Consider the following 23,799-nt stretch of genomic DNA (forward strand, 5'->3'; position numbering starts at 1 on the left):
AAAATGAGTTCCAGTATAAAAGCAAGATGGAAAGTTCAGGACATAAGACATCTGCATACAAGAAATAAAGTATTTAGGTATTTCTACCTTCTGAAGCTGTAAAAGAAATAGTTTCTGCCGCCGCCAGATTAGCATCCCCATATTTCCGCATTATTATGTGACATTCTTCACAGAGAAGACAAAATATCAAGTGATAAATAAACAATTTTTTTATGCAGTCATTGAACCATGAAAATAAGGTCAAGGATATTAGGCATATGACAGAAGAAAACTTCAGACCGCAAGTAATCTGAATATGAAACTTCGATTACCAATCTTGTCTACATTTAGAAATATAACGCTTAACACAAATAGCTGACACTGTCCATACCTACTTAGCATCCCGATCTTGCATTCTACAACATTTGCCAGAGACAAAACATAGAGGCTGAACTGAGGTTCTGTGTTAAGAGTAAACCAGTAGTTATCTAAAGTGCAAACAGGTTCGACTATTTATACAAGATTCACTCCACCGGATATAATCACTCCTCCACAGACTCTTCATAAAATGCTATATTTTAACACTCTTTTGTCTTTTATAACACACCCAGAAAATTCTCAACGCTAATGTAAAGGCAAATAATTGAAAAAAACAGACCTTAATTTTTTTTAGGGGTTACTTTTGATACAACAGAAATGAAACAGCAATAATTGTGATCTTCGGAAGGATAGTTTGCATCAGCAGAACATATATCAATTGGTATATCATTTACCTCCATTACTGAAACTTCAATTTAAACAAGAAAGTTGGAATTTCATCAACTGCAAAATACAATGAAGGTTTAGCAATTTTCAAATATGCCATTTTCTATGGAATATATGAATAAAATGCTCCGCAGGGCTCAGCTTGATACGACCGCAGAGGTCGAACCCTGAACAGTTGGGGCAAGTATGGACACAACATTCAAGCTTGATACAGATTTGCATTTGGATTGTGATTAAATATTTGACACAGCATAGGTTTCTGACACAGAATGAATGTGGTCTAAGAACTTAAAAATTTTAAATTGGACATTCACCTATTATGGTCCAATATCCAAAATCTAAATACATGGTTAGATTCAGCATATCAAAGAACCCCAAGAATTCAATTTTTGATGAAATCAAACAAAGTTTAATTTTGGACCCTTTTGACCTCAATGTGGACAAAGTTGATAACGGGGCCCAAAAATCAAAAATCTAAATACATGGTTAGATTCAGCATATCAAAGAACCCCATATATTCAATTTTTGTTGAAATCAAACAAAGTTTAATTTTGGACCCCGATTTAGACCAACTTGAAAACTGGGCCCATAATCAAAAATCTAAATACATGTTTAGATTCAGCATATCAAAGAACCCTAAGAATTCAATTTCTGTTAAAATCAAACTAAGTTTAATTTTGGACCCTTTGGACCTTAATGTAGACCAATTTGAAAACGGAACCAAAAATTAAGAATCTAAATACACGGTTAGATTCGGCATATCAAAGAACCCCAATAATTCAATTTTTGATGAAATCAAACAAAGTTTAATTTTGGACCCTTTGGACCTCAATGTGGACCAATTTAAAAACGGGGCCCAAAATCCAAAAACTAAATACACGGTTAGATTCAGTATATTAAAGAACCCCAAGAATTCAAGAATAAAACCCCATTGAAATTGGTCAAGAAATAAGCAATTTATACGAAGTATCTTCTTTTGCACAATACTGTGCAATTAAATATTTCTTGCTATTGCGCAATACTGTACAATTGACAATTTCTTGCTATTGCGCAATATTGTGCTATTGGATATTTCTTGCTATTGGGCTATACTGTGCAATTGAAGATTTCTTGCTATTGCGCAATACTGTGCAATTGAAGATTTCTTGCTATATTGCAATACTGTGCAATTGAAAATTTCTTGCTATTGCACAATACTTATTATATAATAATTTACACATCCTGTTTGGTGTGTATCTCCTACCATATCATTATTATTTGCTTTTAAATATAAATCAGAAATAACCAACTTAAAATGGAAAATTTTAAAAGAAAAAAAAAAGGAAAAAAAGAAAAAAAAGGAAAAAAAAAAAAAATCCCCCCCCCCCAATTTTTTGAACCCCCTTATGATTCATCACCCCCAAACTCAATCCCAGCCTTCCCTTTGTGGTATGGTACCTTGCAGTACAATTTCAGAGAGATCCATACACTTGAACACAAGTTATTGTCTGGAAACTAGAAAAATGTGTTTTTTGGCCCCTTTTTGGCCCCAAATGCCTAAACAATTAGGGCAATTACCCCCAAACTCAAACCCAGCTTTCCCTTTGTGATATGGAACCTTGTAGTACAATATCAGAAAGATCCATACACTAACACACAAGTTATTGTCCTGAAACTAGAAAAATGCTTGTTTTTTGCCCCTTTTTGGCCCCTAATTCCTAAAATATTGAGGCAATTACCCCCATCATCAATCCCAGCCTTCCCTTTGTGGTATGGTATCTTGCAGTACAATTTCAGAGAGATCCATACACTTGAACACAAGTTATTGTCTGGAAACTAGAAAATGCTTATTTTTGGCCCCTTTTTGGCCCCCAATTCCTAAACGTTTCAGCAATTACCCCCAAACTCAATTCCAGCTTTTCCTTTGTGATATGGAACCTTGTAGTACAATTTCAGAAAGATCCATGCACTTACACACAAGTAATTGTCATGAAACTAGAAAAAATGCTTGTTTTTTTGCCCCTTTTTGGGCCCCTAATTCCTAATATTTTGAGGCAATTACCCCCAAAATCAATCCCAGCATTCCTTTTGTGATATGGAACCTTGTGGTACAATGTCAGAGAGATCCATACACTAACACACAAGTTATGTCTGGAAGTTACAAAAATGCTTATTTTTGGCCCCTAATTCCTTTACTGTTGGTACCATAACCCCCAAAATCAATCCCAACCTTCCTTTTGTGGTATTGAACCTTGTGGTAAAATTTCATAGAGATCCATTCACCTAAACTAAAGTTAGAGTGCGAAAACCAATGTGTCTTCGGACGACGCCGGACGACGCCAGACGACGACGACGACGCCAACGTCATACCAATATACGACCACAAAAATTTTTTTGCGGTCATATAAAAATAGTTTGTGATTTCATTTTCTTCATTAGGTATTTATGGCACCTTTTGAGTATCAAAATATTCCCTATAAATATACCAATTGTTTTGAATGGATTATATTTTCCCCTCCAAAATAGGTTTTTACTCATATTAAAAAATTTATTTAAATTCCAACTGCATCAATTATGAGAAATGTTTTTATCTTAAAGGGCATATCTTCCATGAAAAAGTCTAGATCATCACAAATAAAACATCCTTTTTACCAACAGGCATACCCTTTAATTCAGACAAGTGACCATGTTAATTTACTACTGCAACCACTGAAAATGGTCAAAGATTTAAATACTTACCCACTTTGATTGCAAAAGAGAGGCAAAAGATACCAAGGGGACATTCAAACGCACAAGTCGAAAATAAACTGAGCCCGGAAATTTAGATACTATTTGGGTAAACTTATTGATCCTTTAAATAAACTTTTTCTAAAAGGGTATAGATTCAAAACTATAATTAGATCTTTGAATATTGTTTTTATTGGTATTAATATTGATTTTGTTATCAGTAAATTAAAATCAAACTAAATATTATTTTTAATTACATATGCACATTCATGGCTCTACAATCTGTCGATACCTGTATCTTGGCATTACACAAGGTCATGTTTTTCTCTTAACTGTTAATGATGTCTTTACACTAAATCTATTGGATGTTGGATGTGTACTGATTGATATTTTAGTCTTAGATGCACGATTTTTTATTAGTTGTTATTGGCTTTGAATTAGCTGTCAGTAACTGCAAGTACTTACAGATCTGTACTTAGTGTCTTTTTGTTGTGGGGATGTATAAGTACCCTGCCACATCCACTCTGTGTTTTTGTTAGATATATTTCTGCGTTGTATCGATCTGATGAGTGAAGCCCTTATCAACTGATTTTTATAGTTTGTTTCTTATGTTGTACTATTACACCACTGTCCTAGGATAGGGGGAAGGTTGGCGCGCCTTCAAACTAGTTTAACCCAGCCACATTCTGTATGTACCTGTCCCAAGTCAGAAGCCTGTAATTCAGTGGTTGTCCTTTGTTTCTATATATCATATTTGTTTTTCGTTCATTATTTCGTACATAAATCAGGCCATTAGTTTTCTCGCTTGAATTGTTTTCCATTTGTCATTTTGGGGTCTTTTATAGCTGACTATGTGGTATGGGTTTTACTCAATTGTTGAAGGCCGTACGGTGACCTATAGTTGTTAATTTCTGTGTCATTTGGTCTCTTGTGGAGAGTTGTCTCAATGGCAATCATATCACATCTTCTTATTTTTATATTGAAAACACTTGGCAAAAACAAAAACAAAAGACAAACAACAGTATACAAAACACGACATAGAAAACCAAAGACTGGGCAACTCGAACCCAACAAAAAACCAAGTTAAGGTTCTAGAACAGTTATAAATTAGGAACAGAGATTCTAGATCAAATTAGTTGTCTTTCATAATGTCCAACAAGATTTGAAATTCGGAAGGTTTTCATATTTGATAAAAATTGGATTTCATAAAAAATAATAAATTCAACAAGTATAAGCACTGCTTGATTTAATATCTAATAACAATAAATTTTATAAGCTTACAAGCATTTTCAATAAATTTAAGATAAGAAAATGTCCAGCAAGATATAACTATATCCTCAGTAGTTCTATAGTATTGGACTACCATCATGCAAATTGGAAGAACTAAATTTGGACAATATCATTTCTCACTTGTAAAAATTTTGTAGGTAAAAAATGTAGAAAATTTTCAATACAGGTAGTCATTTTGAGTATTTAAATTCTTGGATGAGAAATGAAGGCATCAACCATTATGTAAAAAGCTGATTTCAAATTGATGTCAAAATATTTTGAAAGAGTTTTCATTTATGTACAGCAGAAAATGCAGTGCTTTAAGCTTGCATAACTTTTGTATAGAAAAGAAAAACTGCGATAAAAACATGTTTGTTCTCTGGTAATTAAATGTTTTATTCTAACCAATGTACCCACAAAATCATTAACAATTAATCATTGCATATTGTCCCATAATTAATTAACACTAAATATTCTGTAAAATTCAATAACAAAACTATGTGTATGCACCATCTTTTATAACAGACATTTATCATCAAAAACTTCTTAACAAATCAATACTGTTCCAGTACACCTCAAACTTGTTATCTGTTAACTTTTTATAGGATTGTTCCAGTACACCTCAAACTTGTTATGTGTTAACTTTTTATATGATCAAATCTTTTTAGTTAAAAAAAAAAAACACAACGAAACTAAACACTAATTTGTTTGTCTATTGCACTGTTCATTCCAAAAAATGAAATTTAAAGTTATGAGATATACATCTAAAATACAGCAATCATCATGAATTGTTAAGACCCTTTTAGTAACAAAATGAATTTAAATCTGTCACATCTTAATTCACTAAATCAACAAACAAGAATATGACTTAATTCTACAAAATGTATAGCCAGTGTTTTCAATGAATAAGCTTATTTGTTCTTTATATATAAGACAACTTTCTTATTGAAGTAGCTTGAATGAAAAATAGTTCACTGGATAAAACCAACACAAAATTCTATTGAATTTAATGCCCACTTTTACAATTCATTCAATAGTTTCATTCTCTGTATTTTCACTAAAATATTTCCCTTCTAATTAACCAGCAATTAGAATAAATCTTAACAAAACTTTGGCTTCTTTACTTTCTTTTATATTTAAAAAAGAAACAAAAACTATTCAATTTTAAAAATAGTTCTAGAACAGATATGAAGTATGAACAGAGATTCTGTTTTAAATACACATCGGTCAGAAGAGGCACATAAGACCTTACACATGTAACATTCAATACACATATCTGGCAAAGGCACAACAAAGAACAATTAAAAATCATGTGCTCTACAGCATCAATAATATATATACCTAATGCCTATCACAGAAAAACTAAAAGCAAATGTTGCATATAAAATAAAAATTGCAGCTACTTAATAATGTGTGATAAGTTTCAAAGGGATATGAAATTTGAATGTTTCTTTATCGAAAATATGATGTCATGAGCTGGTTACACTGAACTATGCAAATATAAATAAAATGATAAGCTTTCATATAACAAACCAAAACTACCTTTTTTTTACAGATTGCAATTTTTTTTTAAGTGACTCACTCAGATTTTGGATGTTTGAATCATGTCACTTTAGAACTAATCACTAATTAAAAGAATTAGAAATGCATGATACACAAATTGGTTAAAGTTAAATGTTATATTCAAGCAAGGTAGCGTAATTTGTTTTGTCTCCACCATAATTAGCGTTAACAGTGACCTTGACTCCTCTACCGTAGTGCTTATCTAGTGGCACTTTACCTTCCCAGACACCTGGTTGTGATGACTGTAGATGACTCCAGTCACTATCAGCTACAACTGCCACTGCCTCTGCTTTTGGTATTCCAATTCTGAAGTTGACAGTTGCGGCAGTGGTATCTCTGTGCAGTGTTAAAGGCTCCCACATGTAACATCCTTCTTTCCACTGAGCATACTGCTTGGGGAAAGGTACAGCAGGACGAGTGGCTTTCTGACAGTTGATCAAATAGTTGTATACCCCTGGAAGCTGTTGGCTGGGATCACGTGCTGGTATGGCATACAGCTGTAGTTTGTAGAAGCCTGTTGCTGGCATGTGGATAACAAAACTGACAATAGACCCTTGTGTTTGTGTAAAGACCAGATCTGGGTGCTCTTTCTCATCTTCGACTCCAATTAAATTGGCAGTCACTCTCATTTCTTGAGCAGTTGCAAATTGGATTTCTACTGAATTTGTTTCTAAATGAATGACAGAATCATGATGACTAAGAGTGTTCAAACCAAATTCATTAAATTTTGGTTGTGGCCCTAGATAACCATGTGGCAATTTGGGTAGTGGAACGGTTTTCACGTCTTCGTGACATTCAATCATATATTGGGCTACATGATACAAGGTTTGACCTTCCACTGAAGGATCGTTGGCGTAGATTTCCAAACCAAATTCTCCTCTACATGGTGCCGTGATGTTGAAGTATGCAGTATTGCCTACAACACGGTTCATTATATAACCTTCAAGTTCAGAGTCACTCATTTCATTATGCTTTAATTTTGCCATAAATTGCATTTGTTTAGGGATTCTAATTTGTAATTCTACTTTGCCCTCTCTCGTTAAGATTGTAGCTGTAGTCTGGTATGTCTGAAGACCATATTTGAAGAATGCAGTGCCAGGTCCCCAATTTAAATATGCACATGGTGGGAATGGTTGTGGAGGTGGTGATGTCACTTCCTCTTGAACAATCTTGAATTCACATACCTGTGCATAAACATTGTCCTTGTTTTCTTGTGTATCTTCTTTGGCATATATGTATATTATGTATGATCCTTTTTCAGGTAGCCGTAACCTAAATGAGGCAATTCCACCAACGCTTTCTTGCATTCCATATTTATTTAATTTAGTTCCCATAAATTCTTCTCTTCCATCTTCATACTGAATAGTGAAATTAAATGCCACTACAATTCTGTGTGCTGGATACCTCAAGCGGATATTACACTCTCCTCTTCCATAAATAACTGCCGTACGATGGCTAACAAATTCTAAACCATACTTGAAGAACTGAGGTTTCATATGAGGCATACTTTCAAATTCCTCTAATGAAACTTGCCTCTCTAATAACTGCCACTTTGTGTCTTCTGGAAAATGAGTGTAGATAAGTTGATGAGGGTCTGGCAAGAAGAAATATTCATCAAGTTGGTAATGGAATTCTTCATGAGTTGTTTGTTTTCCAATGATACGCCTGGCTGCCCAATGACAATCTATCAGGCACCATGTACCATAGATGTAGACAGCGTTCCATGAATGTTGATTGGTTCCAGGAGTAAAACTCTGGCCAGGTTTGTAATCTGCTCCTTTGGCATATCCACTGATGATCTTGGAATGAAGACCTGCATAACTGAAATTATCAAATGATATAATCAATAAAGACACTAATGAAGTTGATTTCAATGTGCTGTTTTACTGATGAATAGATTTGTAAAATAGAATGTATTATTAATGTGGTGCAAAATTTTCATGTTAGCTTTCAGATAACATTTTTTTAAATTAGCATTACTGTAAATTCAGAAATTATTGCAAATAATGCGACTGGATGAGAATCAATAATATCAATAATATGAACTCGCATTCAGTTATCTGATACATATATTTGTATACAGATTTTCTGGAAATTGCAAAAATTAAACTCATTTTTTTGTCCTTTCTTAAAAAATCGCAAAAATAAATGCACACAATAATTTCTGAATTTACAGTATGTCAATTTTCTGATAAAAACATAATTTGACATTAGTCTGGAAATGGAAGTATTGTTTTTCCCATATCTGATTATATTTATTATTTGCTGGTTCCATATATGTTTACCAGCTCCACTGACCTAGTGCTAATAATTGCAATTTGCAACTATCAATATACTTTACTGCCAACATAAACCTAATAAAACATTTGACCCTGTATACACTTTAATGCCTAAATATCTATGATTGTGTTCTTTTCAGATATGATGAACAACTTGAATAATGCATTTGTTGTAATGATGCTTTTGTGTTTGCAATATCAAAGTTACCAAAATGTTAAGTCTGCATTCTCAATTTACTCCATTTTGATATGGATGCAAATCAATTTTATTCTTAAAGGTTTAATAATGTTTGTATCGTGCAAGTCCTACATTTATAAGATTTTTCAACTGCAGATGTTTCATGTTTAGTTCCAACTTGTATTATCTCCCTTTGTAAAGAATTACATTTTTCTTGTTTTTCTTTTGAATTTGAGAAGTTTTATTGAGCTTTATTCTTCTAAGCTTAGTTAATGTTTCAGATTCATTTGACTGCTTTGCTTTACTTCTACTCACTTGCACATAGTGTCAAAAACCATAGCATATGTTGTTTTTCCAGTCTTTAATCCCAACAGTACTTCTTCTGGACTGCCTTTTTCTACATTGTCAAAATGCATTTCTTTTAGATTCTTAGTGGCTAACCATCTAAAGATAACTCTGTAAAATATAAAGTCAAACAAAATACATAAAATCATTCAATGAAAATATATCTTTTTCTTTACTGTGTTTTTATTTTTTATCTAAGAAACTTATATAAGGCATTGTTTCAAAATTTAAAAGTACATAATTATGTCTTTCTCTTATTGATGTATTTTTTTTAACTGTGACTTGGCTGTAAGTGTTGCTCTCCACCTATTGCAGTTTATTCAAAATTCTGAACAAATTGCAATTTGTTTTATCAAACCAAACTGTTCAACTGGTCAGAAATTTTAACGAACTGCTGTAGAAAACAAGTCATCGTGAAAGTGCAAGGTGATAAAACTAGAGGCTCTCAAGAGCCTGTGTCGCTCACCTGATTCTACTTTGGTTTTGGAAATCATGTAAAAATAGATTAAAATCATAACAGATACCCTAATAATGAGTGAGGCCAAATTTGGTTTAATATTGGTCCTGTAATTTAATAAAAAAATCCTGGTGGCCATCTTGAACAGTAAATCGGCAACAAAGTAGCAACACTTAATCAGCACCTCATAAGAAACATTTATGCCATGTTTTGGTTTCATTCCATTCAGTGCACCTCTAGAAGAAGCATTTGTATGTATTTCCCATAGAGTCTTATGTTAAAGGAAGTCCCCCCATTGGCGGCCATCATGGATGAAGGATCAGCTTCAAAGTAACAAAACTTAGTCAGCACCTCATAAGGAACATTCATGCCATGTTTGGTTTCAATCCATTCAGTATGTGGTTCTCTAAAAGAAGTCATTTGTATGTATTGTCCATAGGGTCTTTTGTTAAACATTGTCCCCATCTGGCAGCCATCATGGATGAAGGATCAGCTTCAAAGTAACAACACTTGGTCAGCACCTCAAAAGGAACATGCATGCCATGTTTGGTTTCATTCCATTCAATGTTCTCTAAAAGAAAACATTTGTACGTATTTCTCATAGGGTCCTATGTTAAACTAAGTCCTCCGCTGGCCGCCATCTTAGATAATGGATCGGCTTCATAGTAACAACACTTGGTCAGCACCTCATAAGGAACATTCATGCCATGTTTGGTTTCATTGCATTCAGTGGTTCTCTAAAAGAAGACATTTGTATGTATTTCCCATAGGGTCCTATGTTAAACTAAGTCCCCCGCTGGCTGCCATCTTGGATGATGGATCAGCTTCAAAGTAACAACACTTGGTCAGCACCTCATAAAGAACATTCATACCATGTTTGGTTTCATTCCATTTAGTGGTTCTCTAAAAGAAGACATTTGTATGTATTTCCCATAGGGTCCTATGTTAAACTAAGTCCCCCGCTGGCGGTTATCTTGGGATTATGGATCGGCTTCAAAGTAACAACACTCGGTCAGCACCTCATAAGAAACATTCATGCCATGTTTGGTTTCATTCCATTCAATGGTTCTCTAAAAGAAGACATTTGTATGTATTTCCCATAGGGTCCTATGTTAAACTAAGTCCCCCGCTGGCGGCCATCTTGGATGATGGATCCGCTACAAAGTAACAACACTTGGTCAGCACCTCATAAGGAACATTCATGCCATGTTTGGTTTCATTCCATTCAGTGGTTCTCTAGAAGAAGTTCAAAATGTAAAAAGTTAACGAAGACGACGACGATGGAGGACGGACGACGGACGCCAAGTGATGAGAAAAGCTCACTTGGCCATTCGGGCCAGGTGAGCTAAAAAGCATACTTACAATCCTATTAGACTTTAACTCCACTTAATTGATATTATGAAAATGAATTGCAGAATTTCTATACATAATTTTATTGTGATTGTCATTCGAAAGGTGATAGGTATTGATTTTTTAATTGCTTTAAAAATGTACAAACTAAGCAATTTTTCTTTTAAAAAGTCTGCTTTATTCATAAGAATCAGACATCAGTTTGAATTAAAACATGTTGTATTCAGTAAAATATATGTGAAATTACAATGCACTGTTAATAAGTTTCAATGGGAGATAATCTAAAATCATTGATCTTTTGAAATATTGATCTTATTATTTCCCTTTAAAACTTCAACTTTAAGCTTAAAGTACATTTCACCAAGTTTTTTTAGAGATTAATCTAAAGAAAGCTTTGTAGCATGCATTAAAGATCACCATTTTAAAAGAAATAATTCCCAAACTTAAATTTGGACATTTTTTTAGCAATTCAAAAATTACTACCTATCACCTTTCGAATGACAATTTCAATCATCCTATGCATAGACATTCTGACATTTATATTCATAATATCATTGAAGTGGAATTAAAGTTTAATAGGATTGTAAGTATGCTTTATTTCACCTTGCACTTTCAACACTTGACTGTTGTTTTAACACTTTGTTTAAATTTCTGACCAGTTGAACAGTTTGGTTTGATAAAACAAATTGCAATTTGTTCAGAATTTTGAATAAACTGCAATAGGTGGAGAGCAATACTTACATTCAAGTCACAGACATCTTTCTGATACTCCCTGTGCCTCATGGCCAAGATGATCAAATAGTGTGTGAATTTAATTTTTATCATACATGAGAATCAATATCATATTAATTTTTTTGTGATACATTAACTGAATCTGTAAAAATGTATATAATACTTCTTAATATAAAAAAATTGCTAATCTGTATTTCTTCTTTTTAAAACACTGTTTTTCTTTAAAATAGATGAGTTGCAACTGTCTTTTGCAAACTTCATTTAGTCACCAATTTATGAAGGTTGATTTTTTAATGTCTTTGTTGACTCTAAATCTAACTATCAAATCAAATTTACAGAAATAAAAATATTTGAAGAAAACAAACCTTGAAATTTTAACGGTGTATCTTAAAGAAGACTTACCTGACTTTTTCAATTTCATTTGTGATACTCTTTGAATAGATCAAATCCCAAACCAAATCTCTGAAACTTGAATGTTCGCTCTTGGATACCTGTAATAGAAGAACAAAATCTATTGGTATGTTATTTTCCCTAGCATACCAAAAATGAAGTACATCTTAATTCTGATATAGGTTTCTTTGAAGGCCAAGAATGATATCAATTACAAGTAATGTAATACATAGAGTGATTTCTTGATATTGTTTTATTGGTAAGTACAAAATGAAAGGATGTGGTTTAAAAAAATTTGTTCTTGTCAAAATTCATTGGTCTCTATAATCTATGCCTTTCAAGTACTTAACATTACCCAATTGGAACAAAGAACAATTATCAAAATGATTAATTAAGATATTTCCAAATAGGAAAGTTCCCATACAAGGAGTAGGAGGAAATCTGTAACAAATACCAAGACTGCTGACCATTACAATCTAATTTGATGGTTAAACTTGTAACAATTACACTAGGTCTATCAAGGACTAAACTTAACGCTTGCCCAGTCGCCCAAGGCGACCAGGTTTTCAGATGGGCGAATATATTTTATCATCCTGATCGCCCAGCTGGCAACTGTAAAATATTTTGAAGTGAATCCCATTTCTACCCTAGTCCCTGCAGTCTATAATAATTAGATAATTGGAAAAAATTGTAGAATTACACTAGGTCTATAATAATCAGATAATTTGAGAAAATTGGAAGTTCAAATAAAGAATGAAATGTCTTTTTATTACTTAAAATTTTCCCAAAATGAAAGAATATCGTTGAATTTTGAATTTTTACTGAATTAAGATACATGACTTCAAGATAAGAATTATGTAATGTCATACCTGTATAGCATGATCATCAACTGTATGAAGAACATTTCTGTCAATGGCATCCAAAGTTGGTTTCTGTTTAGTGGCAGGGCCAGGAGCTGGAGCTGCAGTCTTCTCTGCAGTGACTGGTTGGAGCTTGAACTCACTGGGTGGCGCTGGTGGCTCCTGACCAACAGCTCTCTTCTCAACTTGGATAGGTTTACTGCTGGGAGGAATGTTACTGACACCAGCCTGCTGTTGTTGAGGAACAATAACATTACCTGCCCCTGGGGTGAATCCAGATACACCCTGTCCTTGCTGGGATCCAAGACCCCCATACACACCCTGCTGTCTACTGTCAGGTACTGTACCATATAGATACTGTTGTTGTAGGAGTTCTGGAGGAGGTGGTGGAAGGTTATCTAGATCCACAAAATCTTGGTCTCCAACATTCATGTTATTCATTCCTTGTGTTACCTGTAACAAATAAATTGAAATAAATGGGGAATGTGTCCATGGGACAAAGATGATGCCCCGCTTGCATATAACGTTATAAAGGGACATAACTCAAGAACCTTAAAAATGACACTACCCAAATTCGTACTTGATCTGAGTTTTGTGGTAATAAGCATTGTGTATAAGTTTCATAACATTTGGTTGAGGCAAACTTAAGTTAGAGAACGGAAACGAAAAATTCAGCAATTTTTCTTTTTTTTAAAGGGAAATAACTCTAGAAAGGTAAAGTGATACCACCAATATTCAAACTTTATCTGTATTTTGTGGTAATAAGCATTGTGTTTAAGATTCATAACATTTTGTTGAGGCAAACTTAAATTAAGAGAATGGAAACGATAAATTCAGCAATTTTTCCCTTTGTAAAGGGGTATAACTCTAGAAAGGTAAAAGTGACTCCACCCAAATTCAAACTTGATCTGTGTTTTGTGGTAATAAGCATTGTGTATAAGTTTCATAACATTTGGTTGAGGCAAACTAAAGTAAGAGAACGAAAACCAATTTCGGGACGTATAGTCATACAGACAGTCAAGGGCAAAACTTTATGCCCCCCCTCCCTAGATCAGGGGCATAAAAAGATAATAATTTGCAAAATAATATAAAATTTGTATTATTTTTTTTCAATGAGATAGCAATATATTTTTTCCCCTGAAAGCAAAACACATTTGAAAATATGAAATGGTTTATACTATTTTTACTCCAAGAATTGGTGTTTTGTCTCATTTATATTTTTTTTTAAGAAGATCCCATGTTAGGTGTTGGGACAGAGTAGATTCATTTCAAAAGCATTTTATGGTAAATTGGATTTTCTGTGAATCAGTCTCATGCAAATTCGCTCTATCTTTGTTATTTCAATTAATAGCACAGCCTAATGCATGACGAGACTTACCCCAGCAGTGCCTCCAGGATATCCCACCTGGCTAATAGTAGCTTGATGAGCTGGTGCTACAGTACGCCTTTGTGGTGCCTCTTGATAAAATGCCTTATTCTGTTCATCAGGAGGAGCATAGTGAACGAAGTATTGGCAGATATGTGTATAGGTGTCACCATCTTTAGCTGGATCATTCCCGTAGATTTCCAGCCCGTATTCACCCTTGGCTGGGAGCTGAGCTGTAACAAGTACCTTGTCCCCTTGGTCTTGTTCACTGATACATTTCTCTAATTCATCATCTTTCATACCCGGTTTGCGTAGTTTGCAGAGAATATAAGATGGTCTTGTCTTCTTGAACTCCAAGCTGACCTTTCCATCACTTGTTGGTATGACAGCATCTTTAACACTGGGTTCCAGTCCCATCTGGTCTACTGGTATCCCTGGACCCCAGTTACTATCAGAACAGTTAGGAAGTGGAACAGCATCGGTAGAAGCTTTGTCAGCATTGACTTTATATTCTGCTGATGCTGTGAAGACATTCTTTATTCCAATATCTCCTGTTAAGAGCTGGGCAAAAATAGTAAAGTAATAAGAACCAGGTTTCGGAGCTCTGAGGATAAATGTGGCTTGATTGTGCTGAGTTTCTTGCATGGCAAAGCTCTTCAGTTTCTGGCCTTTGTGAGTTTCTTCATTTGATCCACAGACTGTGATTTTGTAGGTGAAGTTGGTAGGTTTTACAAAGCCAACTGTTAGAGCTATTCTACCATTCTGTGTGCCTACCACCCCTTTCTGGTGGGAGATGAAGTACATTCCACATTTAAAGAAGTAAGATTTGACGAGAGGCAAGTCTTCAAATTCAGGTAAGGATAAAGGTCTGGTCAGAAGTTGCCATTTGTCGTTTTTCGCCCAATGACTGTAGATAAGTTGTTCTGGATCTGTCATAAAGTAAAAGTCATCATACTCATATACCTGAAAAAGATTTTTGAAAATTAAGTCATAATTGGGAAGCATGGGTTATTCAAAATTCTTCTGATGCAATAAAAAAAAATTCTATTACCTTTGCTTAATTACTTCAATTATTTTCTGCATGAAGATGACTTACAAATTTCTAAATTGTTTATTAAGTCAAGGGAGCCAACAATATGAAAAAGAAAGGGTGAATTTTCAAGGAAAATGGTCACTAAAATTCAACATTCATAGAGTTCTATCTCTGTTTTAGTTGAAGGTCATTACATTATTTTAAGTACCAGTATACATATTTACCGGTATGTATTTTTTATTTTTTTAGATTTTTGGGAAATTTTGCATGCATTTTGAACTTTTTTTCATCTGAATCTCTATATAGAAAATTTATATGTGTAACAACTATTCCAGAGATAAAATTAATAAAAATGTGAAATAGAAGTATAAATGTATAGAATGCTCATGAAAAGTGGCATAAAATGGATTTTTTAAATTCTAAATTGCAACTTCTCAAAATTCTGTCCTTTGAATGATATGTCGTTGCTGTGAACATTTCCATTTTAATATGTAAATTGTAGGTGATCCCACGTAAATAAATTTTATATCAATAAAACAGAAAACACAGCAATATTATAAATGTCATTTTTAAACAAAATTCTTACAACAGGTTTTTGAGAATTGCAATTCTAAGTGAAAAAACTAGAGGCTCTCAAGAGCCTGTGTCGCTCACCTGTATTTACTGATGCTTTGGAAATCATGTAAAATAAGGTTAAAATCATAATTAATAGTATTAGATATTAGATATTATAATGATATCTAAGATAATAACAAAAAACTGCAAAATTTTTGTAAAATTACTAACTCAGGGGCAGCAACCCAACAACGGGTTGTCGGATTCGTCTGAAAATTTCAGGGCAGATAAATCTAAATCTGATGAACTTTTTTGCCACCAGTCAGATTTGCTCTAAATGCTTTAGTTTCAGAGATATAAACCAATAAAATGCTTCGCTGGGGCGCAGCTTGATACGACCGCAGAGGTCGAACCCTGAACAGTTGGGGCAAGTATGGACACAACATTCAAGCTTGATACAGCTCTGAATTTGGATTGTTATTAAATATTTGACACAGCATAGGTTTCTGACACAGAAAGAATGTGGTCTAAGAACTTGAATTTTTTTAATTTACCTATTATGGTCCAATGTCCAAAATCAAAATACATGGTTAGATTCAGCATATCAAAGAACACCATATATTCAATTTTTGTTAAAATCAAACAAAGTTTAATTTTGGACCCCAACTTGGACAAACTTGAAAACTGGGCCCATAATCAAAAATCTAAACACATGTTTAGATTCAGCATATCAAAGAACCCCAAGAATTCAATTTTTGCTAAATTCAAACTAAGTTTAATTTTGGACCCTTTGGACCTTAATGTAGACCAATTTAAAAAACGGGACTTAAAATTAAAAATCTAAATACACGGTTAGATTTGGAATATCAAAGAACCCCAATAATTCAATTTTTGATGAAATCAAACAAAGTTTAATTTTGGACCCTTTTGACCTCAATATGAACCAATTTGATAGCGGGGCCCACAAATAAAAATTCTTAATTCATGGTTAGATTCAGCATATCAAAGAACCCCATATATTCAATTTTTGTTGAAATCAAAAAAAGTTTAATTTTGGACCCCAACTTGGACCAACTTGAAAACTGGGCCCATAATCAAAAATCTAAATACATGTTTAGATTCAGCATATCAAAGAACCCCAAGAATTCAATTTTTGTTAAAATCAAACTAAGTTTAATTTTGGACCCTTTGGACCTCAATGAAGACCAATTTAAAAAACGGGACCCAAATTAAAATCTAAAAACACGGTTAGATTTGGCATATCAAAGAACCCCAATAATTCAATTTTCGATGAAATCAAACAAAGTTTAATTTTGGACCCTTTTGACCTCAATATGAACCAATTTGATAGCGGGGCCTACAAATAAAAAATCTAAATACATGGTTAGATTCAGCATATCAAAGAACATCATATATTCAATTTTTGTTGAAATCATACAAAGTTTAATTTTGGACCCCAATTTGGACCAACTTGAAAACTGGGCCCATAATCAAAAATCTAAATACATGTTTAGATTCAGCATATCAAAGAACCCCATATATTCAATTTTTGTTGAAATCAAACAAAGTTTAAATACTGGACCCTATCTTGGACCAACTTGAAAACTGGGCCCATAATCAAAAATCTAAACACATGTTTAGATTCAGCAAATCAAACAACCCCAAGAATTCAATTTTTGTTAAAATCAAACTAAGTTTAATTTTGGACCCTTTGGACCTCAATGTAGACCAATTTAAAAAACAGGACCCAAAATTAAGAACCTAAATACACGGTTAGATTTGGAATATCAAAGAACCCCAATAATTCAATTTTAGATGAAATCAAACAAAGTTTAATTTTGGACCCTTTTGACCTCAATATGAACCAATTAGATAACGGGGTCCACAAATAAAAAATCTAAATACATGGTTAGATTCAGCATATCAAAGAACCCCATATATTCAATTTTTGTTGAAATCAAACAAAGTTTAATTTTGGACCCCAATTTGGACCAACTTGAAAACTGGGCCAAAAATCAAAAATCTAAATACATGTTTAGATTCAGCATATCAAAGAACCTCATATATTCAATTTTTGCTAAAATCAAACAAAGTTTAATTTTGGACCCTTTGGACATTAATGTAGACCAATTTGAAAACTGGACCCAAATTAAAAATCTAAAAACACTGTTAGATTCGGCATAACAAATAAATAAATGTGATCAAAGATTTTACAAATCTAATGCGCCATACTGTGCAATTAAAGATTACTTCTTGAAATTTTTCAATATTTGAAATTTGAAAAAAAAATAATATTTGAAGAATAATTCTTTTTAATTTCTGAAATCTGAAATGAGAAAAAATTGGCCCCCCACAATTTCTTTTTATCCCCCCCCCCCCCCTTTTTCCCCCAAAAAAATTCTTTCCCTCAAGATATGGTCATAATCTCAATTCAAATTTCCAATGGAGTTGGCAACCATAATTACCCATTTAAATTTACCATAGTGCTAACTTAATCTATTTTATAATAGAATTAATAAAAATATAGTGTCAAATCTTTCATATGGATTTTTTTGTAAAAAAAAAAGATGAAAACATTTGCAGATATTTTTACTGGTCTTTCTTTATAAATATGCATTTCTTTAAACATAATTTAAAAGCAGAGTAAGGGAAGTAACCAAAACGTTGTATTTGGATTACCTCCCTTACACTGTTTTAGATTATCTTTATTGTTCATTAACCATTACTTTATACATAATTTAAAAGCAGTGTAAGGGAGATAATTTCAATGATGTATTTGATTTATCTCCCTTACACTGCTTTAAATTATGTTTTGTACTAAAGTATTTGTCCATTAACCAGGACAACCTTGTTTTTCCCCCTTTTTTGCCCCTAATTCCTAAACGGTTTGAGCCATAACCCCCCAAAGCAAATCCTAACCATCCCTTTGTGGTATGGAAACTTGTAGTATAATTTCAGAGAGATCCATACACCGTTCCACAGTTATTGTCTGGAAACTAGAAAATGCTCATTTTTGGCCCCTTTTTGGCCCCTAATTCCTTAACTGTTGGTACCATAACCCCCAAAATCAATCCCAACCTTCCTTTTGTGGTATTTAACCTTATGGTCAAATTTCAAAAAGATCCATTCACTTAAACTAAAGTTAGAGTGCGAAAACCAATATGTATTCGGACGACGACGCCGGACGACGACGACGACGCCAACGTCATACCAATATACGACCACAAAATTTTTTTGCGGTCGTATAAAAACTGCATTTTACCCCAATGTTCTATTTTTAACCAAGTCGGCCATGATGGTTAGAAGGCGGGGTCATCGGACAAATTTTTCAAAGTAGATACCCTAATAATGATTATGGCCAAGTATGGTTATATTTGTCTCAGTAGTTTCAGAGAAGAAGATTTTTGTAAAAGATTACAAAAATTTACAAAAAATTGTTAAAAATTGACTATTAAGGGCAATAACTCCTAAAGGGGTCGACTGACAATTTTGGTCATGACAACTTATTTGTAGATCTTACTTTGCTGAACATTATTGCTGTTTACAGTTTATCTCTATCTATAATAATATTCAAGATAATAACCAAAAACTGCAAAATTTCCTTAAAATTACCAATTCAGGGGCAGCAACCCAACAACCGGTTGTCAGATTTGTCTGAAAATTTCAGAGCATATAGATCTTGACCTGATAATCAGTTTTACCCTATGTCAGATTTACTCTAAATGCTTTGGTTTCAGAGATATAAGCCAAAATCTACATTTTACCCCTATGTTCTATTTTTAGCCATGGCGGCCATCTTGGTTGGTTGGTGGGGTCATCGGACACATTTTTTAAACTAGATACCCTAACAATGATTGTGGCCAAGTTTGGTTAAATTTGGCCAAGTGGTTTCAGAGGAGAAGATTTTTGTAAAAAGCTAACGACGACGGAGACGACACCGACGACGACAACGACGGACGACGGACGACGGACGCCAAGTGATGAGAAAAGCTCACTTGGCCCTTTGGGCCAGGTGAGCTAAAAACAGCAAAATTACCTTAAAATTACCAATTCAGGGGCAGCAACCCAACAACGGGTTGTCCGATTCATCTGAAAATTTCAGGGCAGATAGATCTTGACCTGATAAACAATTTTACTTCATGTCAGATTTGCTTTAAATGCTTTGGTTTTTGAGTTAAAAGCCAAAAACTGAATTTTACCCCTATGTTCTATTTTTAGCCGTGGCGGCCATCTTGGTTGGTTGACCAGGTCACGCCACACATTTTTAAAACAAGATAACCAAATGATGATTGTGGCCAAGTTTGGTTTTATTTGGCCACGTAGTTTCAGAGGAGAAGATTTTTGTAAAAGATTACTAAGATTTACGAAAAATTGTTAAAAATTGACTATAAAGGGCAATAACTCCTAAAGGGGTCAACTGACCATTTCAGTCATGTTGACTTATTTGTTAATCTTACTTTGCTGAACATTATTGCTGTTTACAGTTTATCTCTATCTATAATAATATTCAAGATAATAACCAAAAACAGCAAAATTTCCTTAAAATTACCAATTCAGGGGCAGCAACCCAACAACAGGGTGTTCGATTCATCTGAAAATTTCAGGGCAGATAGATCTTGACCTAATAAACAATTTTACTTCATGTCAGATTTGCTCTAAATGCTTTGGTTTTTGAGTTATAAGCCAAAAACTGCATTTTACCCCTATGTTTTATTTTTAGCTGTGGCCGCCATCTTGGTTGGTTGGCCGGGTCACGCCACACATTTTTTAAACTAGATACCCCAATGATGATTGTGGCCAAGTTTGGTTTAGTTTGGCCCAGCTGTTTCAGAGGAGAAGATTTTTGTAAAAGATAACTAAGATTTACGAAAAATGGTTAAAAATTGACTATAAAGGGCAATTACTCCTAAAGGGGTCAACTGACCATTTCGGTTATATTGACTTATTTGTAAATCTTACTTTGCTGAACATTATTGCTGTTTACAGTTTATCTCTATCTATAATAATATTCAAGATAATAACCAAAAACAGCAAAATTTCCTTAAAATTACCAATTCAGGGGCAGCAACCCAATAACGGGTTGTCCGATTCATCTGAAAATTTCAGGGCAGATAGATCTTGACCTGATGAACAATTTTACCCTTTGTCAGATTTGCTCTTAATGCTTTGGTTTTTGAGTTATAAACTAAAAACTGCATTTTACCCCTATGTTCTATTTTTAGCCGTGGCAGCCATCTTGGTTGGTTGACCGGGTCACGCCACACATTTTTAAAACTAGATACCCCAATGATGATTGTGGCCAAGTTTGGTTAAATTTGGCCCAGTAGTTTCAGAGGAGAAGATTTTTGTAAAAGTTTACGGACGACGGACGACGGACGCAAAGTGATGAGAAAAGCTCACTTGACCTTTCAGGTCAGGTGAGCTAAAAAACATCCTTTCATTAGCAATTTTTTTTATATCCATACTTAACATTTATAATTCTATTTCATAAATGTTTGATTGATCGTCTCTCTGGAATAGATGCTACACACATAATTTTTTATATTCAGATTCAGTTCTATGAGTTCTAAATACAAACAAAATATTATAAAATCTTTAATACAACCAAATATGTATAGCTCTTAATGTACTATGTATAAACCTAATCAGAGAATTCCAAAATACTAATTATATAAATATTATACTTTTCCTTCTTCAATCATTTAAGGTATTACAACTTGAGATAAGTGATGTAAACAAAAAAACAATAATTTTATTAATATTATGCTTTGAAACACTTGTTACTGGACATATCAGGGTATATATAATTCTGTTTTCAAAGGTTAAATATTGACCATTAGTTTTTTAAAGAATGTGATAGAAATCTATGGCCATTGTTGAATGTAATGAAATTCAATCCTCGTTTCTTCATCATAGCTGGACGACCCCTGCATACATTGTGCAGTCTAGAAGGCATTTGAATTATAATGAAATGAAAATGAATAAAATGATGTACCATTTCAATAATATGAAAGTTCCAACCCAAATTAGTTGCTTTCACCATTTTAACAAAAGAATGTGATTAACTGCTGACAAGTTGTTAAATGTTTTACTGCAACTGACCATTTACCCAATTTTATTGTCTTAAACCTTTTAATGAAGAGTCATCCATATCTTCCAATATTATTTGGTATTAGATAAAGCAGGGATAGCATGTCCTCCCCATAAAGGGAAAGGGCTCCCCTCAACAAATTTCCACCATTTCAGATTTTTCTGATTATGCAGTTTTGATAATTGAAACCTTCATCCAAATTTGGAGAGGGTTGAAAAAAAAAGGAAGGTGCTATCAATGCAACAATAAAATTAACGACAAGCAAATACGGGATTAACAGACAGGTCAAAAACATTTTACTCTAGGTGACTTCATTACCTGGGGGTATAAAATCATTTTACTTTGACAAGGTGGTTGTCTAAACAAAATCCAACACAATGTAGGGAATAAAAGAGTTTTTGAATTGCTGTTCTAATCTGTGTCAGTCATGGTTGGGCCTTTCACAAAGTGCTAAAACCTAAACAAGGTAAAAGAAAGCCCAAAACATCCACCATATCATAGGAGGACACCGCTGTTATAGAGTACCATACAGGCAATCTTAACTTATTTTCCCTTAAGTATGATGATGAGAAAAAACATATATTGTGCTTTATCTAAACTTATAATAAACCAACCAGTTAAACTTTCATTACAGTATTAATAAAATCATTGGTAATTATGGATGACACTTTATTTATAGAAATTTATATGAAATACATCTGGTTAAAAAAACATACAAATGAATAAGATATTTAGATTTGTAAGCAGTTAATTCCATGCTGTATCAGTTACTGAACCAGCCAAAATAATTCTATCTCCTTTTTTTACTACTGTTGAAACTTCAATGACACCAAGTTTGGAAAACAAGAAATTTCCTCATGCAAAAGCTGCAGTATAGTTATCATCATGACCTCAATGACGATTTAGAATTTGGGTAGTAAGAATGTATTAATAGAAAGACCAATGATACACAGTGTTACAATAAGATATTACTTTTCAGTTTTTACCTTGTGAAGACATTACATTCAAGTACATATTAAAAATGTTATTTAGATGAGAATATATGAAAGACTTCAGTAAAGGCTTATAATTTTTGTCCTGCGACACCACAGAAGAATTGGACTGATATAATGATTAAACCCTTATACTCATGCTGTTGTCATGTATTTGGTTCAGACGTTCAGGTTGGAAGTTGAATGACATAGAAATACAGTCAGTATAAAATTAACATATTTCCGTGTTACAAGTATTACCTTATCATATTAGAGAAGTCCAGAGATGTGACATGTTATACTTGTATCTGATTTATCAGTCATACATTAAATGCATTGCAATAGTAAATGGAACATATTTCACATTTGATTGATTGATTGATGGTGTTTAACACCACTTTCAACACTGTTGGTTATATCGTGGCAGTCAAGTTTTTATTGGTGGAGGAAGATGGAGTGCCTGGACACATCCACAACCCTTAGCAGGAAAACTGAAATCCTAGTCAATTAAGACTGAAGTCTGACACACCCGCCACATGTGGGGTTCCAACTCAAATCTCAGTGTTGACAGGATATTTCACATTTGAGTTATTTGCAGTTCTTCAAGGAAGAAAAACCCAATTCGAACCATGTTCAATCACCCATTACAAATGCAATATCTGTATGTCTAGTGCATGTGGTAACGCTGGTACTTACATTAGTATATCTTATGTTCCTTCTCAGGACACCCTTTCCTTAACCTTACACTTGACATTTCTTAGTTGTCCAATTCAATATGTTCAATTTTTAGCATTAGAAAAAGAACTTATCTGTTATTTTACGTCCAATCAAATACAAGCAACTAAGGTATAACTGTATTTCTATGTCTTAAAACAAAACTTTCCAACATGTCCAAACTTTTAGATCTCTT

General features: G+C 33.5%; 1 protein-coding gene and 1 long non-coding RNA gene across 4 annotated transcripts in view; both read right to left on the minus strand.

Annotated features, from left to right (window-relative positions):
- Window positions 1-855: 855 nt before the first annotated feature.
- The window catches only part of LOC127735408 (uncharacterized), a 65,865-nt gene continuing 42,921 nt past the window's right edge, over window positions 856-23,799 (minus strand). Inside the window, exon 2 of the long non-coding RNA XR_007998383.1 lies at window positions 856-2,502. This is a non-coding gene — a long non-coding RNA (uncharacterized LOC127735408). The remainder of the gene's footprint in view (window positions 2,503-23,799) is intronic.
- The window catches only part of LOC127735393 (uncharacterized), a 42,500-nt gene continuing 23,380 nt past the window's right edge, over window positions 4,680-23,799 (minus strand). For all 3 annotated transcript variants that reach the window (XM_052245562.1, XM_052245561.1, XM_052245563.1), the window contains 5 exons: window positions 14,252-15,202; window positions 12,883-13,326; window positions 12,026-12,114; window positions 9,055-9,195; window positions 4,680-8,103 (listed from right to left, as the gene is read on the minus strand). In XM_052245562.1, the coding sequence (XP_052101522.1) occupies window positions 6,390-8,103; window positions 9,055-9,195; window positions 12,026-12,114; window positions 12,883-13,326; window positions 14,252-15,202 (3,339 nt within the window). In that variant the 3' untranslated portion in view covers window positions 4,680-6,389. The remainder of the gene's footprint in view (window positions 8,104-9,054; window positions 9,196-12,025; window positions 12,115-12,882; window positions 13,327-14,251; window positions 15,203-23,799) is intronic.

Source organism: Mytilus californianus, unplaced genomic scaffold, assembly GCF_021869535.1.
Source record: "Mytilus californianus isolate M0D057914Y unplaced genomic scaffold, xbMytCali1.0.p SCAF_3, whole genome shotgun sequence".
In the NCBI taxonomy this organism is placed as follows: Eukaryota; Metazoa; Mollusca; class Bivalvia; order Mytilida; family Mytilidae; genus Mytilus; species Mytilus californianus.